This window comes from Schistocerca gregaria, chromosome 8 (assembly GCF_023897955.1).
Source record: "Schistocerca gregaria isolate iqSchGreg1 chromosome 8, iqSchGreg1.2, whole genome shotgun sequence".
Classification (NCBI taxonomy): Eukaryota; Metazoa; Arthropoda; class Insecta; order Orthoptera; family Acrididae; genus Schistocerca; species Schistocerca gregaria.
This window is the reverse complement of record NC_064927.1, coordinates 410223294-410250417: the sequence shown is the minus strand read 5'-3', so window position 1 is coordinate 410250417 and position 27124 is coordinate 410223294. Positions and strand designations below refer to the sequence as shown.

At 38.8% G+C, this 27124-nt stretch overlaps 2 protein-coding genes across 7 annotated transcripts in view; one reads left to right on the top strand and one right to left on the bottom strand.

Annotated features, from left to right (window-relative positions):
• Positions 1–1930, top strand: part of LOC126284007 (AP-5 complex subunit mu-1-like) — a 51517-nt gene extending 49587 nt beyond the window's left edge. For both annotated transcript variants that reach the window (XM_049982550.1, XM_049982549.1), the window contains one exon: positions 829–1930. In XM_049982550.1, coding sequence (XP_049838507.1) covers positions 829–906 — 78 coding nt within the window. In that variant the 3' untranslated portion in view covers positions 907–1930. The remainder of the gene's footprint in view (positions 1–828) is intronic.
• On the bottom strand, positions 700–22840 carry LOC126284008 (DNA-directed RNA polymerase II subunit RPB9). Of its 5 annotated transcripts, none has more exons than XR_007551427.1 (6): positions 21854–22057; positions 21618–21672; positions 17518–17591; positions 17303–17429; positions 13979–14109; positions 700–934 (listed from the first exon to the last, which is right to left on the bottom strand). XR_007551427.1 is itself a non-coding variant. In XM_049982551.1 (5 exons), the coding sequence occupies exons 1-5, from the start codon at positions 21925–21927 to the stop codon at positions 14047–14049; spliced, it is 393 nt and encodes a 130-aa protein (XP_049838508.1). In that variant the 5' UTR covers positions 21928–22840; the 3' UTR covers positions 13714–14046. The 5 variants fall into 5 exon arrangements, 1 of the variants encoding a protein (XP_049838508.1); XR_007551428.1 differs by having other exon boundaries at positions 13883–14109; positions 21854–22056; XR_007551425.1 differs by lacking the exon at positions 700–934 and adding an exon at positions 8995–9546 and having other exon boundaries at positions 13354–14109; positions 21854–22056.
• Positions 22841–27124: the final 4284 nt, after the last annotated feature.

Below are 27124 nucleotides of genomic sequence, written 5' to 3'. Positions count from 1 at the left end.
CTCATTGGTCCTTTACAACGCTCAGTAATCATCACACATTTAATGCCCTTATTATACTCTGTCAGGCCTGATAAGAAGCTCACATGGTGGCATCATGAATGCAGTTGTAGATGATGCTGACTCTGTAATCATTCACGTACCTTCTGATGGTATGTACACATGTGGGAGTATGTCTAAATTGGCCCATTCCTTCTAGGTGTTAACTTCTTTTGTCAGTGAGTGTACTAAGCTTGCCTAGTGTGCATCAAGCAACTTCTCCATGATCGTTAATATTTTCTAAAATCGGCCCACATCACCCAGAGTAGCTTTTTGCTGCCTCAGCTTACCAGCCTGGAGTCAGTTTTCTTGCTGCTGAGCTCACGAGTGTCACATGATTCCATGCATCGTCTTGTCACCATCTAGTTGTCCCAGTCACTGGTGGGTCCCATCTTGTCAGAGAGAGCCACATGTGAGAGGACTCATGCTGTACATCAGCTGACTCCCTTGAAATTCAGAACTTTTGTATGGCTGTTTGTTTTTAGTGTATACACGGTATGTCTGGAATGGAAGTTCACAGATAACATTAATTGCTAGTTCTGATTTGTGGCACAGGTGAATGGATGGACCAAGAGAGCACTGTTAGATTTCAAGAGATGAGTGTGAAGTCTGCTCATGTTTGTGAGGCATGCTTTACGAACAAAGTGAAGGTAATATTGCCAATGAAGATTGTGCTGCTGGTTTTATTCTGCTCATTTTTGTGTCAGTAATAAAAACCTGTAACTACAGTGAAATGTAGATGTAACATTTCCTTTACAACTATTTTATTCTGTGAAATATTTTCCTTTACAGCTTCAGAATTTTTGTCTGGAACGTTTACCATCTGGAACTCCGAGGGGGAAATTCCTGTTATCACAAATCCTCCACTAGAAGAACTGCAGTCTTGTTTGTCAGCACCCTGTGAATAATTTGAAATGTTTTACCAGCCAGAATCAGCACTAAATATTTTGGACATAAGACAATCAAGAGTTTGAATGTGTTCCTTAATGTTTGAAGTCTTCTGTTCTGTCTAAAACATTGTTTAATTTAACAGTGTGATTGTACTTGTACATGCAAGCACAAATACACAAGAGAGACATTGGTATAAAAAAACAATGATAAACAATAAATTTAGACAAACAAAATTGAATTTGTTAAAACTTATGTGCAAGACCTGAAGAACAAGATTATGATTTATGGAGAGAGTTAACCATTCACTCAAGCTAAGCAATAGATATAGTGCTGAACAACGTAACATGGAACTTTACATGATGCAATGAAAGAAAAAAAATACACCACAAATCTAACATGGCTAGGAATGTTGTAAAAATCAGTAGGAAGTAAAGTGAATAAATATCAAAGAGCACTATTTTCATACATAGTACATAATGTCAAAGTTAGTTTGTATATGTCTCGGACACAAAGGACAAAATTATTTATCTTTTTTTTAAAGAAAAGTGCAAGGGCTGGTGTGGTTGAGCACCAGTAGACAGTATAACTATATTAACTGTTGAACCTAATTAGATTACGGGAATGTAAGGTAGTATTAAAAGGACATCCATTTTATGAAGCTCATAGTCTGGTGCATGCGGTCCAACGGCACAGTTAGTTGTGTCGGTGTAGTAAGCCATAGTATGACACCCAGATTCCATTTGGGTTAGAATTTTGAGATATTTGGGCAGGCTTCTTTACGTTCTGTAAAATATGGTATATGTAAAAGGCTTGCATGTGTAATAAAAATTATCGTTTAGGATGCTGGCATGCCCAGACTTTAATTTTTGATTCAGAGTTGAACATAAAGAGACTGTATTTCTATAATATAAAAGGTTTTTATTCAGTCACTTGTATATGTATGTATAATTTTTTGTATTTATTTTTGTACTGAAGAAAATAAACTGATTTCAAAAATGATGTATTTTGCTTTATTGATTTTTGTTATCTTTGACTGCAAATCTCTTTAAATATAATGTAATTTTTACCATACTAGAGAACAAACTGAGGTATGGGTTATGCAGTATCTCATTTTAAATACCTTTCTGTAGTGTTGCAATGCCTTCTCAACGGATTCCAAAGCATCCACATCTACATCCACACTCTGCAAACCATCACATGTACATGGCAGAAGATACATTCAATTGTACCAGCTATTAGGGTTTCTTCTTGTTCCACTCAGTATGGAGCATGGGAAGAATGATCTACATCTACATAGATACTCAGCAAGGCAAGTCAAGGCAGAGGGTACCCTGTACCACTACTAGTTATTTTCTTTCCTGTTCCACTCACAAATAGAATGAGACAAAAATGACTATCTACATGCTTCCGTATGAATCCTAATTTCTCATACCTTATTTTTGTGGTTCTTAATCAAATACATGTTGGCGGCAGTAGAATCATTTAGCAGTCGGCTTCAAATGCTGGTTCTCTAAATTTTCCCAATAGTGTTTCTCGAAAAGAACGTCGCCTTTCCTCCAGGAATTCCTATTTGAGTTTCCGAAGCATCTCTGTAATATTTACGTCCTGTTTGAATCTACCAGTAACAAGTCTAGCAGCTTCCTCTGAACTGCTTCGATGACTTCCTTCAATCTCACCTGGTATGGATCCCAAACATTTGAGCAGTACTCAAGAATAGGTCACACCAGCGTCCTATATGGTGTCGCCTTTACAGGAGAACCACTCTTTTCTAAAATTCTCCCAAAAAACTGAAGTTGACCATTCACGGACCCTGCCACAGTTATCACCTGCTTATTCCATTTTATATTACTTTGCAACATTATGCTCTGACTGTGTCAAGCAGGACACTAATAATACTGTATCTGAACATTACAGGTTTGTTCTTCCAGCTCATCCACATTAACTTACATTTTTCCACATTCAGAGCTAGCTGCCATTCATCATACCAATAAGAAATTTTGTCTAAGACATCTTGTATCATCCCACAGTCACTCAACACCTTCCTGCATGCCATAGCATTATCAGCAAACAACCACAGATTGCTGCCCACCCCATCTGCAAGATCAATTGTGTATACAGATAATAACAGCGGTCCTATCACACTTCCCTGGGTCGTTCCTGACGATACTGTTCTCTCTGATAACACTCACCACAAAGGACAACTTACTGAGTTCTATTACTTAAGAAGTCTTCAAGCCACTCCATATCTGCTAACTTATTCCATATGCTTGTACCTTTGTTAACAACCTGCGCTTGGGAACCGTGTCAAATGCTTTCCATAAATCTAGAAATATGGAATCCGCCTGTTGCCCTTCATCCATAGTTCACAATATATCGTGAGAAAAGGGCAAGAAGAGTTTCGCACAAATGATGCTTTCTAAAATCATGCTGATTAGTGGACATAAGCTTCTCAGTCTCAAGAAAGTTTAATATATTCAAACTGAGAATATGTTCAAGTATTCTGCAGCAAACTGAAGTTGGGGATATCAGTCTGTAATTTTGTGGGTCCGTTGTTTTACCCTTCTTTTATAGTGGAAGCACCAGCGCTTTTTCGTGCTGGGCAAGAAATTCATGATAAATGCAAGCTAGGTAAGTGGCCAGTGCTACAGAGTGTTGAGACATCCCATCCATTGAATGAGAGGTATATCCTTAAATACGTATGTCAGATTGAGAGTAGTCGATGAGTGGTAAGCAACCCACTGTTGGGAGGTGTTTTTTAAATCATAGACACTGATAACAGAGCTAATGATCCAGTGACTGTTGGGAAGTGGGTAGGAGTCAGGCGACCCTACCTGCTGAGATGTAAATAGGAGTTCCGGGGGAATGTGAAATGTCAAAAATAACAAAAGTATTGTAATTGTTAATTATCAAGTTGAATATCAGATCTGTTATGTACGTAGTACAGAAAGGCAGTATACGAGTTAGTAGCTGTCTTCATTTATCGTGTCATAATTTTGACGGTAATATATGACTATGAATTGAATCTCACTTCCTATTTATGTGGTGGAGTGAACAAGAACGAGAAGTTAATTTTCATCAGTTTTATCTGCAGACTCATAAGGAGGCAAAGTCTGGGCCAAGTTGGAGGAAGAAGGTGCACTATTCAGGGCACAGACTAGCTGGGCCCTGATAAATAATACTCAATGATGACCGAAAATTCAGTTAGCGACATTCATGGTACATAAAAGAAGTGTTGAAGTAGCAACTTATCTATGTGTTTGGTGCATGAGGTGAAGTATAACAAACCACCACACAGTCCAAGCCAACCTGAAACACTTCAAGAGCATTCTTTGTAAGACCAAAATGGGATTCCATCTGCACCTGGTGATTTATTTGCTTTCCAATCTTTCAGTGGTTTCTCTACACCAGGGGTGCTTATTACTATGTCACCCATATGGGAGCTTGTCCAATGCCCATGCCAGACTGGTCAACAAGGGACTGAATGGAAGCCTTAGACCCGCTTAGCGATTTTATGTGGGACGAGAATTTTCTCGAGTTCTCCGACAGATCTTTTGCCAAGGTGTGATGATAAGTAGTTGTATGCTTTGTGCATAGATCTTGTCAGATGCATGAACCTCTATTAACCTAATAAGATAGGGGTTGTTGTATATTTCTAAGGTCACCCTCTAAAGCCCTGTTCTTGAAACTTTGTTAATAGACTGTCACAGGACAGTTTACATCTGTTAGTTCAGTTTCTTTAGCATCACTACAACACACTCCCACAGATACTCTGGAACAGATCACACGAGCTGTTTGTAAGCCATCTCCTTTGGAGACTGACTGCACTTCTCATGGATTCTACCAATAACCCAAAGGCTACCATCTGCTTTACCCATGACTAAGCCTATGATCATTTCATTTCACATCCCTACAAAGTGTTACACTCAGATATTTGTATGGGTTGACCGATTCAAACTGTCATTTATTAATATTATATTAATAGGATACCACTTTTTTTCATTTTGTGAAGCACAGTTTTACATTTTTGGACAATTAAAGCAAGTTGCCAGTCTTTGGACCACTTTGAAATCTTATCAAGATCTGACTAAACATTTATGCAACAACAAAAATAATTATTTATAATATAAACAGATAAAAAATCTACTCACCAAGTGTTGAGTCAAATGGTTTTCAGAAATCAAGAAATACTGCATGTACCTGCCTGCCTTGATCAAAAGGTTTCAGTACATCACGTAAGAAAAATGCGAGCTGTGTTTCACATGATCAATGTTTTTGAATTCCATGCTGGTTGGCATGGAGGTCATTCTGTTCAAGGGACCTCATTATGTTTGAGCTCAGAATATGTTCTAAGATTCTACAAAAAGCATTAGTGCCTATGACCTTCAACAGCCAAATTACATCACTCATCCTGAAACTGGGCTTTTCAGCAGTGTAAAATTAAGAGTTCACACCATACTTTTAAAAAGATCACAACATACAGGGATAGAAAGTACAAACATATCAGGTCTAGTAGAAACCAAAATTTCGTGGGTTTGTAGCATTATTACAGTGACATAAAACAAATTTGTCTTGGGCGCAACATGAACCATATGGAGAATAAGTGTTTCACACCACACAATTGATCTTATAAGAAGTTATCATCACTTCAAGCATTAGGCCTTTTTCATTTTGCCTGTTATGGTATACATTGCTTCCTCAGTCGTCCTCAACTTCTCCTCCTAACTGGCTTAAATCTTATCTGGAGAGGTAATCTTTCCCCACTTACTCATTCAAGGTGTTTATTCCAGTTTCCCCTACTTTCTTGTATTTTATTGAAGATATTAAATATATTCAATTCTTTTCTAATTTCCAAATTTGCAATATGTTGGCTGTTGTGCATCCCTTTACTTTTCTTATAAATCTCATCCCTGTTGCTTGTGTGCAACTTTCTTCTTCTTTTTACGTATTACATGCAATTCACTTCTGTAACAAGCATTGAAACTGCCATCTTCCAAAATTCCTCCCCCCCCCCCCCCCCCTTCAGCTGTTTGTTGTTCCACATATATTCCGAAACTCTGCTAATTTCTGCTCTCTGTCATACACATATGTGACATTACAACCTAAATAGTTAAAATGTTTAACCTGTTCTATTGTTAATCACAAGTTGTGTCTATAGCCATGGGGCTGTAACCAACTTACCGGCTGAGCTGTCATCTATTTTAGGAGATGACCAATCAAATGCGGTTTATGTTTTAAGATTCCGTGTGATGTCTGCTATTCTCATTGGTATGTTAAACAGGGAAAGTCCCGGTCAGAATATCAACAATTACGCAAAGGATAGATTGCTACACATCATAAAGATGACCTGTTGACTTCAAAACAGGTACAATGAAAAAGACTCTTACTCACAGCTTTCGGCCAAAGCCTTCTTCAGAAAAAAATCAGGCACTTATGACTGCTTTATCTGGCTGCTCCAGCCAGACTGCAACTGTCACATTGAACAAAAGCAGCAATCAGGAGTGGGGTAGGGAAGGGGACAGATAGTACAAATGCAGGGAGAGAAGAGTACCAATAGTGGATAATGCAGTGACTAGAAGATGCAGGACAAGGCTGCCATGGGTAGCATCATCAGGAGGCTGTGGGGGGGGAGGAAAGGAAATGAACCGAGGGGGGGGGGGGGAGGGGAGGCTGGTGGTAGAATTGCCAGAGAGCAAGTACAATGAGGCAGCAGGGATATGAATTGGGAGGAGGTTATAAGACAGAGAGAGTGGACACTGTTCGGTGGAAGGTGTGGGGACAACCTACTATAATCCCACATCCTCCAGCCAGTAGTTTCTGTCCTATAACCTCCTGCCGATTCACGTCCCCTCACCATCATTGTACTTGTTCTCTGCCATTGCACCCAACAGTCTTTTCCCCTCTCTGCTCCTCTCCTTTTCCCTCCCTCCCTTGCCCTCCCAATGCTGCCCCTGGCAGTCTTGTCCTGCCACCTTATAGTCCCTACATGCTCTACCAGACAGCACCCTTCTCTCCCCAACCCCACCTGTACTCTGCTATCGCTCTGCCATTCCTAATTGCTGGATTAGTTTAACGCAACAGTTGCAGTCGGCCTCAAGTGGTCAAATATACCAGTCATGTATGTGTGAGGTGCGCCTGCTTGTATGAATTTGTGTGCATTTTCCTTTCTTTTATGATTGCATTGGCCAAAAGCTTAGTGTGTAACAGTCTTTTCATTGTGCCCATCTGCACTCAACATGTCATCTTTATGGTGAACAGGAATCTATCCTTTCCATAATTGTCAATGGTATTTTATGTCAATGATTTTAATGTTTTTCAGGGTGGCTGCTTAATCTTATTTTCCAATTGCTCAACTACGCACTGTCCCCTGTTACTCTATTTTAGATGTTGTGCAGTTATAATCTGTGTATTTCAATCACAAACTGCCTTGTGACCTCTTTTGGTGTTACATCATTTTACCACACACACACACACACACACACACACACACACACACACACACACACACACAGCTAACTCCACTATAGGCTATTGATTTTGTCTTTTCTTAAATTGTCAAATAGTGCTTTTCACAAATCTTACCTAATAAATTTGTTCCCCTTTGTAGGTCAGCTTCAGTCCCGGCCATTAATGTGGTGTCGTGTGCTTATAGAAGTGTGAATTTCCATTAATCTTAATTTGCCTGTTAAAAATCTATCTACAGGCTGCATCATCTAAATAAATGTTAAAAAGTGTAGGTGAAATGCTGCGCCCTTGTCTTAACTTCTCTGTGCCTACAGCCTGTGCTGCAGTATCATTTGTATCTAAATTTACAGTCTAGTGTTTTCACAGATTTTTTAAAATGTTCATTAGGTGCTATCTTTCTATCAGTATTATCAAATAGAAAATTAAAACTAAACTCCGCCCAAACAGGCCATGAAGGCCCAACAGTACTGACCGGTCATTGTGTCCTTCTCTGTTCACACCTATCACTGGGTGCAGATAAGGAGGAGTATTTGGTCAGCACACCACTCTCCCGGCTATACGTCAGTTTACTAGACCAAGCATTAATAAGACCAGTGGATACTACATGTGTTCTCTGTTATACTCTCCGTGTTTCTCAATTACTCATTTAACTATAAATACTGCATCTGCTGTCAATCTGCCCCTCCAAAATCCAAAATCCCTTTGTTGTTTGCCTAATAAACTCTAAGCTATAGCTTTTAACCTCTTCTTCAGTATTCTCATATGAACTTTGTATGTGGTGCCCAGTAAGCTAGTTCCTATAGAGTTCCCACAGTTACTGTGGTCTCCCACAAAGGCATAATGAATCAAATGACTACCAAAATGTACGGGATCTGCATTAAAAAAAATACACAGGCATGCAAAATCTTGGAAGTGTACATCTGATTGTAGATTACAAATTATGCATTTTGTTCAGGATAGATTGTAACACTATACACACTGCAGCCTGGATCTGGCTATCTTGCCTACCAGCAATCAAAAAGGAAACAAAAAACACAAACTTCCATAAAAATGCAATACAACTAAAACCAACATCGTAACTGGCAACTCGACGTTAAGGCTGCAGCCTTGGTGCTGACACACAACTGCAGTTGTTCAGATTGCTAGCTGAATGCATTACTTGTAATGGTGTGAAGTGCAATAGTCTACATCATCTGATGACAGTAAACAGTGGTTGGTTTGCACCAAAAATATGGTTATTGCAAGGGGAAAGCAGAGGAGATAAAGGTGCACACTTTGAATACAGAATGTCCACACTGCAGTTACTTCTACCAGTTCCAACACTAGTGCAAGAACTATCCAAGGCAATTTTCAAACAGGTAGTTATGGCATAAAAAATTGCCCCATTTACTTTAAATATTATTAACAAGGCATAGTAAAACATTTGAATATTTGGTCTAACATTAATTAAATTTATGTGGAAGAGCAATTGGTAGACCTTTTCACTCTGAGTTAATATTTTGTATGTTTTTATCTGCATCTACTTTATATACTACACTTGCCACACCTGTTTTTGCCCTGATATTTTACAAAATATGAATGATAAATTAGGTGAAACAGAGGAACTAATTTCCAAACTTTTAATTATCTGTATGACTCTGGTCCTAAATATCTTGTCATTAAAAAGTGGTTGAAACAATTTCCTGTCTAAATTGTCACTTTTCATTCTCATTCTTGAAATTATCTCCTACGTTCACAACATATATTACTCTGTGTGTGTTGGTTTCATTGGTAGGATACTGAGAAAATGAAGTCACTCTACAAAGGAAATGCTCATGTGACCCATTCATCGTGTGGATGTATACAAGGTAGGACTACAAGCAGGAACTGAGCATTTACAAAGAATGGCAGCATCATTAGTCACAGAATTGTTTAAATAACTTACAGGGATGCAGCTGGGTGATATTGTTAACAATCACCAATATTTCAACAGATGCAGACATGGTCATTTTCAAGGCAACACTGCTCACAGTACACAGCTGTATTCCATGGAGTCACTCAGGGATCAGTCCTAGGTCCGCTGCTGTTTCTGATTTGCATAAACAACCCACCTTTGTCATGGAAAACATGCAAGATAACTATGTTTGTTAATGATTGTGATAAACAATAAACAGTCCCCTGAAATATAACCTGAAGCCAACAAATTACTTTCAGACTAAATTCATTAACGTTGAGCCTGAGTAAAAGCAAGTACATCCACTTCAGTTTTGATTACAGAGTCCCATAAGAGATTCCTAATGTATGTGACAGTCAGCAAATACAAGGAGTACATTGCACCAAATTCTTATGTCTGTTCATAGACAGTAGGGTCAGCTGGGACCATCATATCCTCCAAACCATAAAACATTTGTCCTCTGCTACTTTAGCATTAGGACACTCACAAATTGGAGACAGTGTCACGAAATCTACTTATTTTGGGTACTTCCTCTGCATGTGCTATCTTCTGGGGCAACTCACCATCACATAAAATCATTTTGTAGCAGAAAAAAATATGTGCAGAGTACACCCAAGGACCTACTACTGTAATCTGTTCTAAAAGTTCGGGGTACATTTGCTCGATTATGAGTTTCTTGTCTGACAATCCTGCCCACTATGAAACAAACAATGTTCCATAATCACAATCCAAGGTGGAAGAATGACCTCCAGTGTGGAATAAAAAAATCTAACTCAGGGGCAGAAAGGTGTAAGCACTCTAGAGCTAGAATTTTCAATTCACTGCCGAATTCCATCAAATGCCTAAAGAGTAAGAAAGCACTATTTAAAAATAATTTAAAGATACGTTTACTTGAAAAATCCCTTTAATTATTAGATTAATTTTTTGACAGAGAAACATAAAATTTGGGAACATATATTCACTGCAAGTTTGTCAGGTTTTATCAACATGTATTAATCTTTGTCTTTATCAATATTTATTTTTTCTGTTGTATTTTTATATTGTGTACTTTCCCTGCAACTGTTTTTGTGAAATTACTTATTTCCTGCGTCTGTTTTTGTGTAGTAACTACTATGTTCTATGAAAATATATTTATATATTCTTTAAGTCATTCCACATTCTAGAATCTCACACACATTAAAGAATCAAATATGTATATAAATAAATAAAATACAGCTTATGCAATAGTGGACATCAATATAAAGGCAGGATAGTTCATGAAAGTAATATTACATCTGAAGCATACACTTACCAAATTTACTATGAAAGTAGTGGGTACACTTAGAAATTAACAATCATGACTGAATTACAAAGTTTCTTTCACACCACAACAAACAAAATAAAATGGAAATTGGCATAAAGGCACCCATTGTCATGTGTTTTTGCATTGTTAGTAATTCATCCATACTTCGTTGTTCTTAATTACCTCAAAAATTCTGTTCAGTTTTGTTAGGACTGTAGTTCTCTCGGTGAAATTTTTGCTCATATCACTCTTTTCAGCTCACATTTGGCCTAAAATTGCCTTCCATAGCGATAAACACACCTTACAAGTATTCCATGAAGGTTTTCCATGGGGATTCAAATCCGGGCTACGTGCAGCTCAGGTCAAGACATCAGTATCTGTATCTTCAAAACCACTTCTGGGTTCTAGCAGAACCATATACAGCTGCATTACCTTGTTGAAACATTAGGCTTCCGTCCCCCAGGTCCTCATGCATTCTAAACAATTCTGTTTCCAGCATTTCAATGTACACAGAGCTCATTCTAGTGTTCAGCCAACCAATGTGATTTACCTTTAACGCAGAAGACTCCCAATTATCTGCTGCTCTGTTCTCAGACCATGCCAACAACCTGAAATTCATCCTGCCCAAACAGATTAAACTATTACTCCTCACTGAAGATTACTTTATTCCATTCTGAAGTACATCACATGTTTTCCAGCAAACCACAGTCTAAACTGTTTATGTTTGTTTTTTTAAGGATGGTTTCTGTAGTAATTTCTTGAATGTGAGATGTTTGTCATGCGATAGTTTATGGTACACATCTGGCAGTTGTAAATCTGCAACAAGTTGAGAAAAATAATGGTTTGTGGCACTTGGTTTGTGCAAAACCAACACACTATATGCTTCAGATAATTTTCCACTTTGCCCATTTTTCTGTTCTGTCCACATTGTGCGCCCAATCTAACAAATCTACTTTAACAGTTCTTCTTTTTGGCAATTTGACTATTAGATAGTACCGTTTGCTTGTACATACCAATTTTTGCTTTTTCATCACATAACTGTTTTATGCATGGTAGTGTCACAACTGTGTTTTATGTACACAACATTCACTATCACTAATTCTGTCCATTTCTATCTATAGTACAGGCATGTACACACATACTAAACACCACACACAGACGACTCCCTTTATACCGAGTTCTACTCTCTACCACCCAAATCACTGACATCTTGTTTATACTGTACTACTGACAAAATGCAATACCATTCAACTGCATTTGTCGGAGTATTAGATTGCATACTATTGCACATACATTACACACAACTATTCCAACTGACAATTTTCCAGCAAATATTCATACCTTTATATGGATTTCCACTACTGATGAATCAGATTATACTGTTCTCTTTATATTGAATTTTGGCTATATACTGCTGTAACTTCTGCACACATGTTCTTTATTATGACAGTTATATTTGTTGTAAAATTAGTTATATTTGTTGTTGAATCCACCACTTGTTTAAGGTTACTAGAAATTACCACCAGTGAGTTGGTCCATTTCCAACATTTATTTGTTTTGCTCCTAACATGCAAACAAGCCATATTGTTAATTCTTGACCAAATCTCTGCTGAACTGCATTGAGAATACATGATTACTTTTCAGTCTATTACATGGGTGACTGCCCAGTAATTTACAGTTATGAATTTAAAAATAAATTGAAATAAAAATTCAAACTAGGCAATTCATTCAGCTGGTGCAAAACTTGTGAGCTGTTTAGTTTCATTTCAGATTCTGGTAAGTCATCACTTCCTTTACACAATTAAGGTTTAGACTGATTCCCTGAATATGCAAGTATGGGAAGTAGATGAAAGGAAGGACATAATCACAACATTTACAGTTAAAACACTATTTGCAGTTCAAAATACATTGGGGAAAAAGCCTCAATCTTGGAATGACTTAATTTCAGAGACATGACAGAGATATCTAATCTTCCCACTAAAACTAATGGCACAAGGTAATGTAATGACTATAATCAAAGTTGCAAAACTATAATCTTCTTTATTTAAAGCAATTGACTCATTGTCTTACAATGTCAAAGCAATCAATAGTTACTTCATTAACTGAAAATAAACTAACAGGGTGAACATGCTAATGTTAATTTCCACATGGAACCATGGCAATAGGGTAAAATAGGCACAGTGCATTTACATGTTAATGGAATACTGTTGGCAGTCATTACTGTGGGACAACAGGAAAGCCTGGGATGTGCGAACAGCTATTTCCAAATAGCTGTCAAGAAAGCAGCGAGCAGACAACATGGTTTGTATTAACAAAATGAAACCAATGTACTGAAAGAAGTTAAATAAGGAAAAAACCATGGCATTCCCTATCTCAAAACCTCAAAGCATTTGTCATAAAAATAAAATTAATCTTGTGACCAAAATTAAAATGTAAATTAATGTGGAACACACACAACCTCTGATCACTTAGTCTTCTGAATCACTACATGAATGCTCAGTAACTGTAGCTTCCTTGCATAACATGACATATGTTGACTTTGCCATCTCACAATCCAACTATCCTTTACCTTTGCAAGAGACCAATCTATGACAAACTTCATCCCAAAACATCAACAAATAAACATCAGTCCATTGGTAGCAGCAATCTAAGAAAAGCTTTCATAATCCATTGTAACCATGGGCAATCTGCAAAGAATATCAGATGGTTTCAATTTTGTCATTCCACACACACTTTCCTCATAAATCACTGGTTACCTAAAACTACACACCCACTGCCTAAAAAAAAACCTAACATTGTCAATCTGTACAGGAAAACAGTGATGTAACGAACAAAACTGGCACAGCACTTTATTGCCCTCCCCCTCCAGAATTATTATGTAACATATTTTCTGGAAAATCTTTTTTGTCTTTGAGATGATTTGGCACCACTCTGCGATCTGCACCCTTGGGGGTGATAGACTTCCCACCCCTCCTCCTCACTATGCCAGTGGGTGACATAGCTCCAATTTTCTGTACTTCAATATGGAGTCTGTATAGCAAGTCCATATAACATCAGCTAACAGATTTTCAATGTGTTTCAGGTCAAATATAAGTTATTTCATACACAATTGTAAAAACATGATGATTAAATTTTATCTTTCAGTGCTATGTACTATTTTAAATTAAAATCTTTTCAAAAGTGACTGATTACTTATTAACATCTATAACGTACATTTTCAAACTGACAAAACAACCAATACACAATTAACACATTTAAAAAAAAACATAGCCACTCACAATGTATGCAATGATGCAGAGCACACTCAACAAAAATAGTTTATATTAGAATTATTTAGTGTGCACACATGCAAGCACCCGCGCATGCACACGCACCCTCACTTCACAACTATCCTGTGCAAGTTGATGTGAAGTAAAGGTGTACAGCTTTTCCAAATCACTATTTACTCTGTCCATCTGTGTGTACAATGAGTATTTGTACACACATAGTAAAGTCTCATCTCCTCCTGCAAAGAGAACATATGTATATTATTGCTAGTTTTTGCCAAGTCTTAAAATTCATAAACAATAATCTGTTTACAATAAATGATCAGTCACATATAGCAAATGTTTTTAATAATTTTTTAAATATAGCACTAGGCACAGGGACAAACTGTTCAAGAGCAAAATCACAGTAGTGTGTTGAAAATTTAACTTTTGTAAAATTCAGTCATATGAATGTATCACCAGCTTCTCCTTCGGAAATTAAGAAAATTATACATTCTCCAAAATAAAAGCTCATCTGGTTTTGATGGTGTTTCAAATATAGTATTAAAAATCTGTTCCTGTATAATAAACCTGGTCTTACCTGAAATATGTAAGGCATCACTATCTCAAGGCATTTTCCCAGAGACTGAAATATGTGTTTGTTAAAACCCCTCTTTAAGAAAGGTGATAAAAGGGGTGTCAATAACTACTGACCTGTTTCACTGCTAACATTTTCTAAAATTTTTGAGATGATGAGGTATTCTAGAGTACTATCTCATCTTAGCAACAACAGTTTGTGTTTCAGAAGGGTTGCTTTAGTGAGAATACAATTTATACATTAACTTACCAATATTAAACAATTCCAAGTATTAAATAATAAATTAGCACTGACTGGTATTTTCTGTGACCTATAAGAAGCATGTGATACCACCCATCTGTTCTGACCTATAAGATCACCAATATGGCAGAAATGGCTACTTCTGGCACATACAAACTAACGACAATGACGTCACTACACACATGCAAACAGGGACAAAAATAAAATGACAATGTCTCACACCAAAAATAAAATGAAACTAACAGTACAATGGCAGAAAATTTGGGCTTAGGATGGGAACAAGCTAAAAAAACACAGCACACCATTCCAAAACAAATAATAAAAAGAATTTAAATGATGACATTCTGCTAAACCATGTAAAGCACAGGAATCTGACACTTCCCCTGAGCTGCAGCTACAAAAAACTCCACAAAGTGGAGATACTGATACCAAAAAACACCCTACACGCACACAGGCACACACGCGCCCCTGGTCCGAGCCACCAGAAGTCTAATCAATCTCATGTTGTTGCCACAAACGTGACACCTAACATATTAAGTAATAAGGTCAAACATCTGCAGAAACTGTATGTCAGACATCATATCATCACTCATCTCAGAATGTAATGATACACTCTTGAACATCACTGTCGCATCCATAACTGACAAAAATGCAATAAAAATATTAGACCTCTTTCCGCACAACAAACACTGAACAGACAAATCAAACCTAACAAAAACCCCAAACATATAAACAAGAAAAACCCTAATAACTCAGTAATGTTACTGGAACAACTACCTAAACTCAAAACCATATTAGCATGATGGCAACCAAAACTCAAACTAAAACAATATCACATGTTAAACTCGGCACGTTCACAAACTACCATAAGATGGCATGACCAAATACAACAACATGACATCTACACATACAACTAACTCAAAAACTCCACACCATAGTGATGACATACACTGCAACACCATTTTGTCACAGGTCAAAGTAGACAGGTGGTGCTTCCATTTACCTGGAATTTTACTATGTGAATCACAGTATACTCCAAGATAGATTGACATTTTATGGGACTGGTGGTATAGCCATCCAAGGGTAAATGTCATATATAAACAAAAGAATGCAGAAAGTTGTACTTAGTAATTCAAACAATATAGCTCTGGAACCTAATTCTGACTGGGGAGAAATCACGTATGTGGTGCCCGAAGGTTCAATCTTAGGTCCACTACTGTTCCTCACACATGTGAACAATCTTCCATCTAGTATACAGCAAGCAGAATTAATTCTTTTTTACAGATGACACTAGTATTGTCATCACCAGAAGCATATGAACAAAACAGAAGTAATGGTAAACAAAGTTCATGAAAGTATCATTCTTGTTTTCTGAAAGTGATCTCATCCCCAATTATAAAAAGACAACATATTCTGTTCTGCATATCTGCAGGTACTACACCAATGATAAGTGTAACACATGGTGAGGAAATAATAAATAGGGTGGAAACCAGAAAATTCTTAGCGGTCCATATGGATGAGAATTTAAATTGGAAAAAAGAACATTTTGGAGCTCCTAAAACAATTTAGTTCTGCCACATTTGCACTATGAATCATTGCAAATCTTGGGAAGAGAGAAATCAGTAAGTTGACATACTTTCATTAATTAACACCATGTGGAACAATGTTCTGGCGTAACATCTTTAAACAAGAAACCAACAAAATTTTTGATCACTTATCTATTGATGTAAATTGGACAAACAGCAAGGCAAAATTTGATAAAATGAGAAAGTTTCTCCCTGACAATTCCTATTTTATAGAAGAATTTCTGTTATTGTAACATGGAAAAAGATGGTGTGCAGGAATTACTAGCCAACGGCTTAGCCACAGTGGTAACACTGATTCCCATCAGATCACTGAGGTTATGCACTATCGGAGCTACTTGGCTGAGAAGTAGCGGCAACAGTCACGAAAACTGACAACAGCCAAAGATCGGTGTGCTGACCAGATGCCCCTCTGTATCTGCATCCGGTGATGCCAAAGGGCTGAGGATGGCATGGTGGCTGGTTGGACAGTGTGTGTTTTTTGTTGTAGGAATAACAAACTCGTCTGCAAATTTTAAAAAATAGAAATGTTCAGAATGTAACCGCATGTACGAATTGTGATGTGCATGTAACATGACCTGTTTCACAGCATGATGATCTATCACTAAAAGTGTTCCATGGAACATGTAACTAATTAACCAAAGAGGTGGAACATACAGTAACTAGCCTGGAACCCATGATAATTCCATGGAACTTTGTAGACGACTTGTAAGCATTAACATGATTTTGTAATTTCAACTATCTGTGGCAAATCTGCAGACTTTTGAGAGGCACCATAGATTTCTGTGTACCAAGGGTGTCTACATTACAAATAACTGTAATACTACTAAATCTAAATTGATAGATAAAACTACTCAATCTGGGTATTACCCAATTTGAGACATATATGAATCTTTTTAACCAATACTCTTCCAACAACTGTAATATATTAGTTAGAAATATGAACTGTGACACTTAATCTAATTTTACACCCAGATCAAGCTGTTTCAAGTTTAAATTTAATGTTTTAAATGTAATGTGTGTACTACAAACCTCAGCTCTCCTTGTTTGTGCCTGGAAAAACACAGCTTCTCTGTGATTACATTTCGGACAGGGATGTTCCTCAGTTCGTGGCAATGTAGGGTCAGAAATAACATCAGAGACAATATGCGTTAACTCACTGCAGAAAGAACAAATATCTGTCACAACAGAATTGCAAAAACTTAAAATAATGTCAGTATAAAGAATATTGCTTTGATTTTACTTACTCTATTTCGTGCATAATTTTGTTGACATAAATGCAATTGCTATCTGCTACTTGCTTGTAATCACAATTGCGGCACTGAAACATAAAAAAGGTACAATAACAGTTGCAGTAGTGAATTAAAGAGTGATAATAGCTTCGTCGATGACACACACATATCGAGAAGCTTTCATAATCGCTAATTATGTACATCAAACCTATCAAATAATAAACACAGGAGAGGAATCAAATGAACGACAACAGAAGTAGATGTACACAGGGCTCAACAAGCTCTCAGCAGCAAATTGATTAAGAATGTAGGGAAGTCTGCAAAGAGAAAGAAAGTCTTGTTGCTAGGTAGTTCGCATGCTAGGGGTGTGGGCCAACTTCTGCAGGATGAATTAGGGTTGGATTACCAGGTCACAAGTTTTTTCAAACCTAGTGCTGAACTTGGGCAGGTTACAAAGGATTTAGGTTCACTATGTAAAGGTTTTACTAAGGAAGACACCGTGGTTATTGTGGGTGGGCCGGGCAACAGTATTGACAGAGATCCGGGGTACAGCATAGAGTGTGATCTGGCAAAGATTGCATCGGCATCGAATCATACCAGTGTTGGGTTTGTGTCGGTTCTGGAGCGCCACGACCGACCTCATTTGACCTCTTCTGTCAGGAGAGTTAATTTGGAGTTGGAACGGCTACTTGGATCTGATGCGGGGTCACACATTGGTGTGGTTCGTGTTGATTCACTCTGTAGGTGGGACTATACTAGACATGGCCTACACCTCAACAGGAAAGGGAAGGGTAAACTGGCTGGGCTGATAGCAGGAAATTTAAAGGGGGGAGGAACTACATCTCATGGTGGAAACTCTTTTTTAGTGTAAGATCAGTGTCCAGTGGGAAACTCAGCCATGCAAGTACTAAAGGTGTCAAAAAAGTTCAAGATAGTTGCAAAAGTAAAATGAAAAATGTTAGTATATTTCATCAAAATATTGGGGGATTGAACAATAAAATTGATGAGCTTCTGCTTTGTTTAGAAGATATAGAAACTGAGAATGTAATAGATGTACTATGCCTGTCTGAGCATCACATTGTCACTGATATGCAAAAGGTTAGCATCAATGGGTACAAATTAGCTGCACATGTAAGTAGAGATAATATGATGAGAGGAGGAGTTGCCATATATGTCAAAAGCTTCCACAGTGCAAAAAATTTAGAAACTAAAAAATTTTGTGTAGAGCAACATATGGAAGCATGTGCCACTGAACTTAAACTAAAGGATGGCACTTTCATAATTGTAACAGTGTATAGGTCCCCCTCAGGGAATTTCCAGCTATTTCTGGAAAACTTGGATGCTTTGTTGTGCTATCTGTCAGACAGGGGGAAGCAAATTATCATTTGTGGGGATTTCAATGTTGATTCCCTGAAAGAGTGTAATAGGAAGAATGACCTTTTAGTATTACTCAGTTCTTTCAATTTGAGCTCCGTCATTGATTTTCCTACTCGGATAACAAAGAACAGCAGTACATTGATAGATAACTTTTTTATAGACCAAGATAAGTTTAAGGACATAAATGCTTATCCTGTTGAGAATGGTCTTTCAGATCATAGTGCACAGCTTGTTACAGTACATGACATAGCTCCATGCAGTATAATAAATCAGACTTTCAAAGCAGTGCGTTCAATTAACAATATAAATATTGCAAACTTTAGGGAAAGCCTACAGCAGCTAGACTGGGATGAAGTGTATAAGGAACCCGATGCAAACTTGAAATATAACTTATTTCACAATACATTTTTAAGGGTATTTGAAAATTGTTTTCCCAAGAAAATAGTTAAACATAATTCCAAGAAAACATATAAAAAACCTTGGCTAACTAAAGGAATAAGAATATCTTGCAACCGCAAAAGAGAACTGTATCTAACAGCAAGATGGAGTACTGACCCCGAAATTGTTCAATATTATAAAAACTATTGTGCGGTACTAAGAAAAGTTATTAAAAAGTCCAGAAGCATGTGTATCATGTCTGAGATCAGTAACTCTGATAATAAAATTAAAGCAATTTGGAATATTATTGAAGGGGAAACAGGGCAACCAAGAGCACAGGAAGACTTTAGTGCAATAAAATTGAATGACAAGTGCACTAACAAACAATCAGAAATTGAAAATATTTTGAATAATCATTTTTTAAATGTTGTGGAGAAAATAGGATCTAGATCTTCACTAGAAGAGGCAAGGCTATTAATAGAAGAGGCCATACCTGCACAGTTTGAAACAGCTGTAATTCCACCAACCTCTCCCTCTGAAATCAGTAAAATAATAAACTCACTGAAAAGTAAAAGCTCTTACGGAATTGATGGCATTTCCAGCAAAGTACTTAAAGCTTGTTCCCCACAGATAAGTAGAATTCTCAGCCACGTATGTAATAGCTCTTTGGAGCAGGGTGTTTTCCCTGATAGACTGAAATATGCCATTGTAAAACCATTGCATAAAAAGGGGGATATGTCGGATGTCAACAACTACCGCCCAATCTCTCTTCTGACAGCTCTATCAAAAATTTTTGAGAAAGTAATGTATTCAAGAGTAGCCTCCCATATTTGTAAAAATAAAGTACTAACAAAATGTCAGTTTGGTTTTCAGAAAGGCTTTTCAACAGAAAATGCTATATATGCTTTCACTGATCAAATATTAAATGCTCTGAATAACCGGACATCACCCATTGGTATTTTTTGTGATCTCTCAAAGGCCTTTGATTGTGTAAATCATGGAATTCTTTTAGATAAGCTAAATCATTATGGTTTGAGTGGGGCAGTGCACAAATGGTTTAATTCATACTTAACTGGAAGAATGCAGAAAGTTGAAATAAGTGGTTCGTGTAATGTTAAAACAGCTGATTCCTCAAACTGGGGTGCTATCAAGCACGGGGTCCCACAGGGTTCGGTCTTAGGTCCTTTACTGTTCTTGATATACATTAATGACTTACCATTCCACATTGATGAAGATGCAAAGTTAGTTCTTTTTGCTGATGATACAAGTATAGTAATAACATGCAAAAACCAAGAACTAAGTGATGTAATTGTAAATGATGTTTTTCACAAAATTATTAAGTGGTTCTCAGCAAACGGACTCTCTTTAAATTTTGATAAAACACAGTATATACAGTTCCGTACAGTAAATGGCAAAACTCCAGTAATAAATATAGAATTTGAACAGAAGTCTGTAGCTAAGGTAGAATTTTCAAAATTTTTAGGTGTGTCCATTGATGAGAGGTTAAACTGGAAGCAACACATTGATGGTCTGCTGAAACGTCTGAGTTCAGCTACGTATGCTATTAGGGTTATTGCAAATTTTGGTGATAAGAATCTCAGTAAATTAGCTTACTATGCCTACTTTCATTCACTGCTTTCGTATGGCATCATATTCTGGGGTAATTCATCGTTGAGTAGAAAAGTATTCATTGCACAAAAACGTGTAATCAGAATAATTGCTGGAGCCCACCCACGGTCATCCTGCAGACATCTATTTAAGGATCTAGGGATCCTCACAGTAACCTCACAGTATATATATTCCCTTATGAAATTTGTTGATAATAATCCAACCCAATTCAAAAGTAATAGCAGTGTGCATACCTTTAACACCAGGAGAAAGGATGATCTTCACTATGCAGGGTTAAATCTGACTTTGGCACAGAAAGGGGTAAATTATGCTGCCACAAAAGTCTTTGGGCACCTACCAAACAGCATCAAAAGCCTGACAGATAGCCAACTAACATTTAAAAATAAATTAAAAGAATTTCTAGATGACAACTCCTTCTACTCATTGGCTGAATTTTTAGATATAAAAAAAAAAAAAAAAAAAAAAAAAAAAAAAAAAACTTAATCATTAGTGTCATGCAATATTTTGTGTAATGTAATTTCTTGTACAGACATCTTTTATTAACCTGACACGTTCCACATCATTACGAAGTGTCGTATTCATGATCTATGGAACAAGTATTAATCTAATCTAATCTAATCTTTCTGGTCATGACCTAACGAAAAATTATAGTGAAATACAAACAATCTTTCAGAAAGGACAGTCATTTACAATTCAAAGGAAGGTTTGCGCATAATTTATGGTATACTTACAGCGTACAAAAGTACTTTGTTTTCCTTGTCTTCTTTTGGGTACAACATGTTATTACTGAAATGAAAAAGGATCGAAGTTTACCAAAAATAACTCAAGTTTCAACCTAGTAAGGACTGTATATTATTTACAAATTGCAGTTTATTAATCCCAAGACATTTATTTGCTTGTTAAGTACATTATGGTTACACCAACGTAAATCTTAAATATTTTCACATTAAGTAAGAAATAAATTTACCATTCCTGGCAGAACCTGATTCCGACGAAACCTGGCCCATCGTCATGAGTATCGTACCCCGGTATTCTGGACATGTTCTCCTCTAACTCACTACACAACTATTTCGTGCGCTCAGACCTGTGTACTGCCTAGTGCCTAGCAGTCTGGCAGAGCTTGTTTACTAGCGTGTAGCAAACAGAAACAGCTAATTTCCAAAGATGTTACGAGTCTACCATTCATAAGGCATGCTTCCACAGGCAACAAAAACTTACAAATGTATCGCCCCACTTCGCTTTCGGAGACTTGTATTCCACAGATATGGTGGGAATTTCTACTGCACAGTTTTCAAAATAACCTCAAATGATGTAATTTTTACCGACGATTGGTGTGGTTGAGCTCAGGAGACAGCAGAAACGACGAAGATGAGAAAAAGGACACCACAAATACTGGATACTGGAAGAGATTCTCCATAGAAATCATTCATGGGTGTCAAACACGCTAATAAAAGAGTTATCGGCAGGGAACGAAGTGACGTTTGACAATCATTTCAAGCAAAAATTAGATACACGAACATGAGTCATCATGGCAAGATCATATCAAGTTACAATTGACATCCAGGTACCTAGCAACTTGGAGGCACTCACCCTACCATATATGCTTGCTACACTCCTAAATGGACAATTGCTAAGTTTTTATGCCACATAATGGCTGTTATTTACAATACTCTAAGGCATACTGGAAAGTAAGGTTCGCTCATTTAATGTATTTTTGCCAACGGTAACTATCTGAGTATGGCCCTACAAAGCACGTGGATATCCTAGATTCACGCTGTAGATGTAATAACGGTTCCTCTAGGTGCCGACACATGCCTGCCTGGTTTGCATTGCTGGCAACGTTGACAATGTTGAACCCACCTTCTGCAATTCTTCTTCATCCTGGGCCAAATCACTTTCTTTGTCAGTAAGCACACTGAGACATGCGCTGCCATACGAGAAAAAATTATGAACTGCATCGAAGACTAAACTTTGAAAGTATTTGGGGATGAAGAATCGAGGCATTTTAGTAGATCTGTCACACCACAAAGATATACCTGATTCTGGATACCCACCTGCTCTAATTCCAGACTGGACTGCTGTTGCTCTCACAGGAAACGAAGCTCAGGGTCCATTCCTTGTTCCATAGCAATATTATCCCACTGTACAGAGTTTATATTTGTGCAGAATCTGAACAGAATGTTTGCGACCACATTTCTGCTTCCATTAATGTGACGCACGTCTATTGTACGTTTTGACATGAGCTCTATAAGTCTGCATTGTCTAAAGGATCCATTGGAGATTCCTTTAACGAAAAGTGCCATTAAAAGAGTGTGGTTAGGGTAGATGAACAAATTTTTCCCTTCAAGTGAGTCTCTAAACTGCCAGACAGTGGCATACATTATATACAACTCGCTTGAAAAATGGTAATGAGAAAAATGGTAATTATTGCCAAGTGTCATTTATGAAGTACTGTAGAACCAACCCACTGCCCTGTGACTAGCACCTGCCATGAATGCCGTAGGCATGTTATGGCATTAATGTGCAAGCAATACACCCCACACTGTGTAGTAATTCCAGCACTCCAGTCATCTTACTCGTGGCCTTACCGTTGTATACCACATATAAATCAATATTTTAACCCCATAAATGCTGGCAACTTCCATATACAGAGACACAAAATACATGAAAATCTCCGGAATTTCAATTAAAACAATGCTAAATAACAACAACTTGAACAAGAGACCTCAGAGCTGTAAGGAACACATAAAATTGGAAAATATGCACTGTAACTAAAGCCTAATTACTTCCCACTTTTGTAAAATAATACCATGAAGTTCTGATTTAGCCCAGGACTTTTAAATTAAGCTCACAACCACTATTTGTTTATACAGTCATAACCTTAATTAAAACAGCTGTGCTGGCCGCTGTGGCTTAGCAGTTCTAGGCGCTTTAGTCCGGAACCGTGCTGCTGCAGGTTCAAATCCTGCCTTGAGCATGGATGTGTGTGGTGTCCTCGGTTAGTTGGGTTTGAGTAGTTCTAATTCTAGGGGACTTATGGCCTCATATGTTAAGTCCCATAGAGCTTAGAGCCATTTGAACCATTTTGAAAACAGCTGTCATAAAGTACATATAAATTATCTGAGTGACTCGATCAGGAGATTACCTACCAGTAGGACCGAAGGCAAAGGTCGCTGTTACATATGCAAGGTGCCCCTGAAATTGGTTATAATCTACCACATGTACCTCTGATATGATCAAGTATCCCCTCTCAAAATGAAAATCACTTCACTATGGTCCAGATGTATGGTAATGCTGTGTGTGCAAGGAAACAAAGGGAAGGAATGCCCTAACATATGAACCATATGTGACAAATAAAAAAAAATTCTACGAGTAGTAATGGGAATTATTGACAACTGTAATGAGACAAGGAATCAGAACCATTATAAATTTATTGATCAGATATCGTGAATAATGTGCAAGAACAAGCAACTAGACAAAAATTTTACTTGGAGGAAATGATTGCGAATACAAAAATCTGAAATACATATACAGCAGGTCATAGGAAGAAAAGAGTGGAATGAGTCTGGACAGATAATGTCTGAATTGGTAATGAATGTGACGATCTGTCCAAAATGAATTTAAGTGTGATGATGAATTAACTGTAATGATTGTGTCAGTAGGTTAGTGAGAGAGACAAATACACTCCTGGAAACTGAAATAAGAACACCGTGAATTCATTGTCCCAGGAAGGGGAAACTTTATTGACACATTCCTGCGGTCAGATACATCACATGATCACACTGACAGAACAACAGGCACATAGACACAGGCAATAGAGCATGCACAATGTCGGCACTAGTACAGTGTATATCCACCTTTCGCAGCAATGCAGGCTGCTATTCTCCCATGGAGACGATCGTAGAGATGCTGGATGTAGTCCTGTGGAACGGCTTGCCATGCCATTTCCACCTGGCGCCTCAGTTCGACCAGCGTTCGTGCTGGACGTGCAGACCGCGTGAGACGACGCTTCATCCAGTCCCAAACATGCTCAATGGAGGACAGATCCGGAGATCTTGCTGGCCAGGGTAGTTGACTTACACCTTCTAGAGCACGTTGGGTGGCACGGGATACATGCGGACGTGCGTTGTCCTGTTCGAACAGCAAGTTCCCTTGCCGGTCTAGGAATGGTAGAACAATGGGTTCGATGACGGTTTGGATGTACCGTGCACTATTCAGTGTCCTCTCGACGATCACCAGAGGTGTACGGCTAGTGTAAGAGATCGCTCCCCACACCATGATGCCGGGTGTTGGCCCTGTGTGCCTCGGTCGTATGCAGTCCTGATTGTGGCGCTCACCTGCACGGCGCCAAACACGCATACGACGATCATTGGCACCAAGGCAGAAGCGACTCTCATCGCTGAAGACGACACGTCTACATTCGTCCCTCCATTCACGCCTGTCGTGACACCACTGCAGGCGGGCTGCACGATGTTGGGGCGTGAGCGGAAGACGGCCTAACGGTGTGCGGGACCGTAGCCCAGCTTCATGGACACGGCTGCGAATGGTCCTCACCGATACCCCAGGAGCAACCAGTGTCCCTAATTTGCTGGGAAGTGGCGGTGCGGTCCCCTACGGCACTGCGTAGGATCCTACGGTCTTGGCGTGCATCCGTGCGTCGCTGCGGTCCGGTCCCAGGTCGACGGGCACGTGCACCTTCCGCCGACCACTGGCGACAACATCGATGTACTGTGGAGACCTCACGCCCTACGTGTTGAGCAATTCGGCGGTACGTCCACCCGGCCTCCCGCATGCCCACTATACGCCCTCGCTCAAAGTCCGTCAACTGCACATACGGTTCACGTCCACGCTGTCGCGGCATGCTACCAGTGTTAAAGACTGCGATGGAGCTCCGTATGCCACGGCAAACTGGCTGACACTGACGGCGGCGATGCACAAATGCTGCGCAGCTAGCGCCATTCGACGGCCAACACCGCGGTTCCTGGTGTGTCCGCTGTGCCGTGCGTGTGATCATTGCTTGTACAGCCCTCTCGCAGTGTCCGGAGCAAGTATGGTGGGTCTGACACACCGGTGTCAATGTGTTCTTTTTTCCATTTCCAGGAGTGTAGAATGAGAATCCCAAACAGCAAGTCATGACCAATACTTCACTTCCAAAGTGACTGATCAATTATCCTGCAAAATATGCACCTATCATCTTGCAAGAGTTACTCAGTCACATATCTCTGCAACACTTGCATAAAATTGGTAAACTGAGGTGAGACAAAATTGCAGGTGGTGTTGGACTCTGGCATGCTGCGTCCCATCTGCACTACTGCGCCAGTCTCCTCACAAGGAGCCTCTAGCCAGAATGTACATCTGACATAAGAAGATCTCGACCTGAATGCGTGAAAACTTGTGGTCTCTACTCCTTCGTGGTGCAGGCCCGCCAAGAACAGCCTTCTAAGCCAGTCTGCGCCTGCGTCCCTGGTTCTTCAAGTAGTAAATCTTGTTACACCATTACTGCTCCCATTCTAGTCTATTCTATGCAATTTGGAGAGTGCCTCGCGAGTGCCTCCCAATAGCAAGTCCGCGTTCCCAAAGCGTGTGAACGCCGACCAACACACGGCGGTCCCACCTTCGTTCCTAAATCTTCTGTAAGCAACGTTTTGATTGAGTGGCTGGTAGGGAGGCAGCACGCCACAAAGAGAGCGTACAGGAGGAGTTCTACTCATCCCACGCAACAGTGAGATGTTATCTGTCCTAGAGTCTCAGAATTGTAAATGCTCTAGATCAGAGGGCGGCAAACGAACTCATGGCGTTCCAGGCCCACAGAGCTACTAAACTGGTCAAAGACCGAGCCAGATTCAACTGCCAGTGAACCGGTCGAAGTCCCAGCATTCTCCCCTGCCTAAAGGGCTTACGGCCAGCTGGTGTCCCAGAGGTTCCTGTGAGCTCACCTCACCTGTCTCAGCAACTAATGTGAGCCTCTGTGTACAACATACACATCAGAACTAATGAGATGAAGGGGTAACATCAGTAATGATAACTCACTTCTATGGATAATTATTCTCAATTTTGCGTTCCTCTTGCAATAAATGATAAGACCCTAGTGTACCATGGATCAAGTTACTGAGTGTAATGAAAATGAAACATGAGCCTGGCTACAGTCTGGCAGGCTTCACTTGAATTGGCTACTCCTCTTTCGAGTGCGGCCAGTGGCACTAGCAATGCTGTGATATGGAGCAGGTGCCAATGGTGA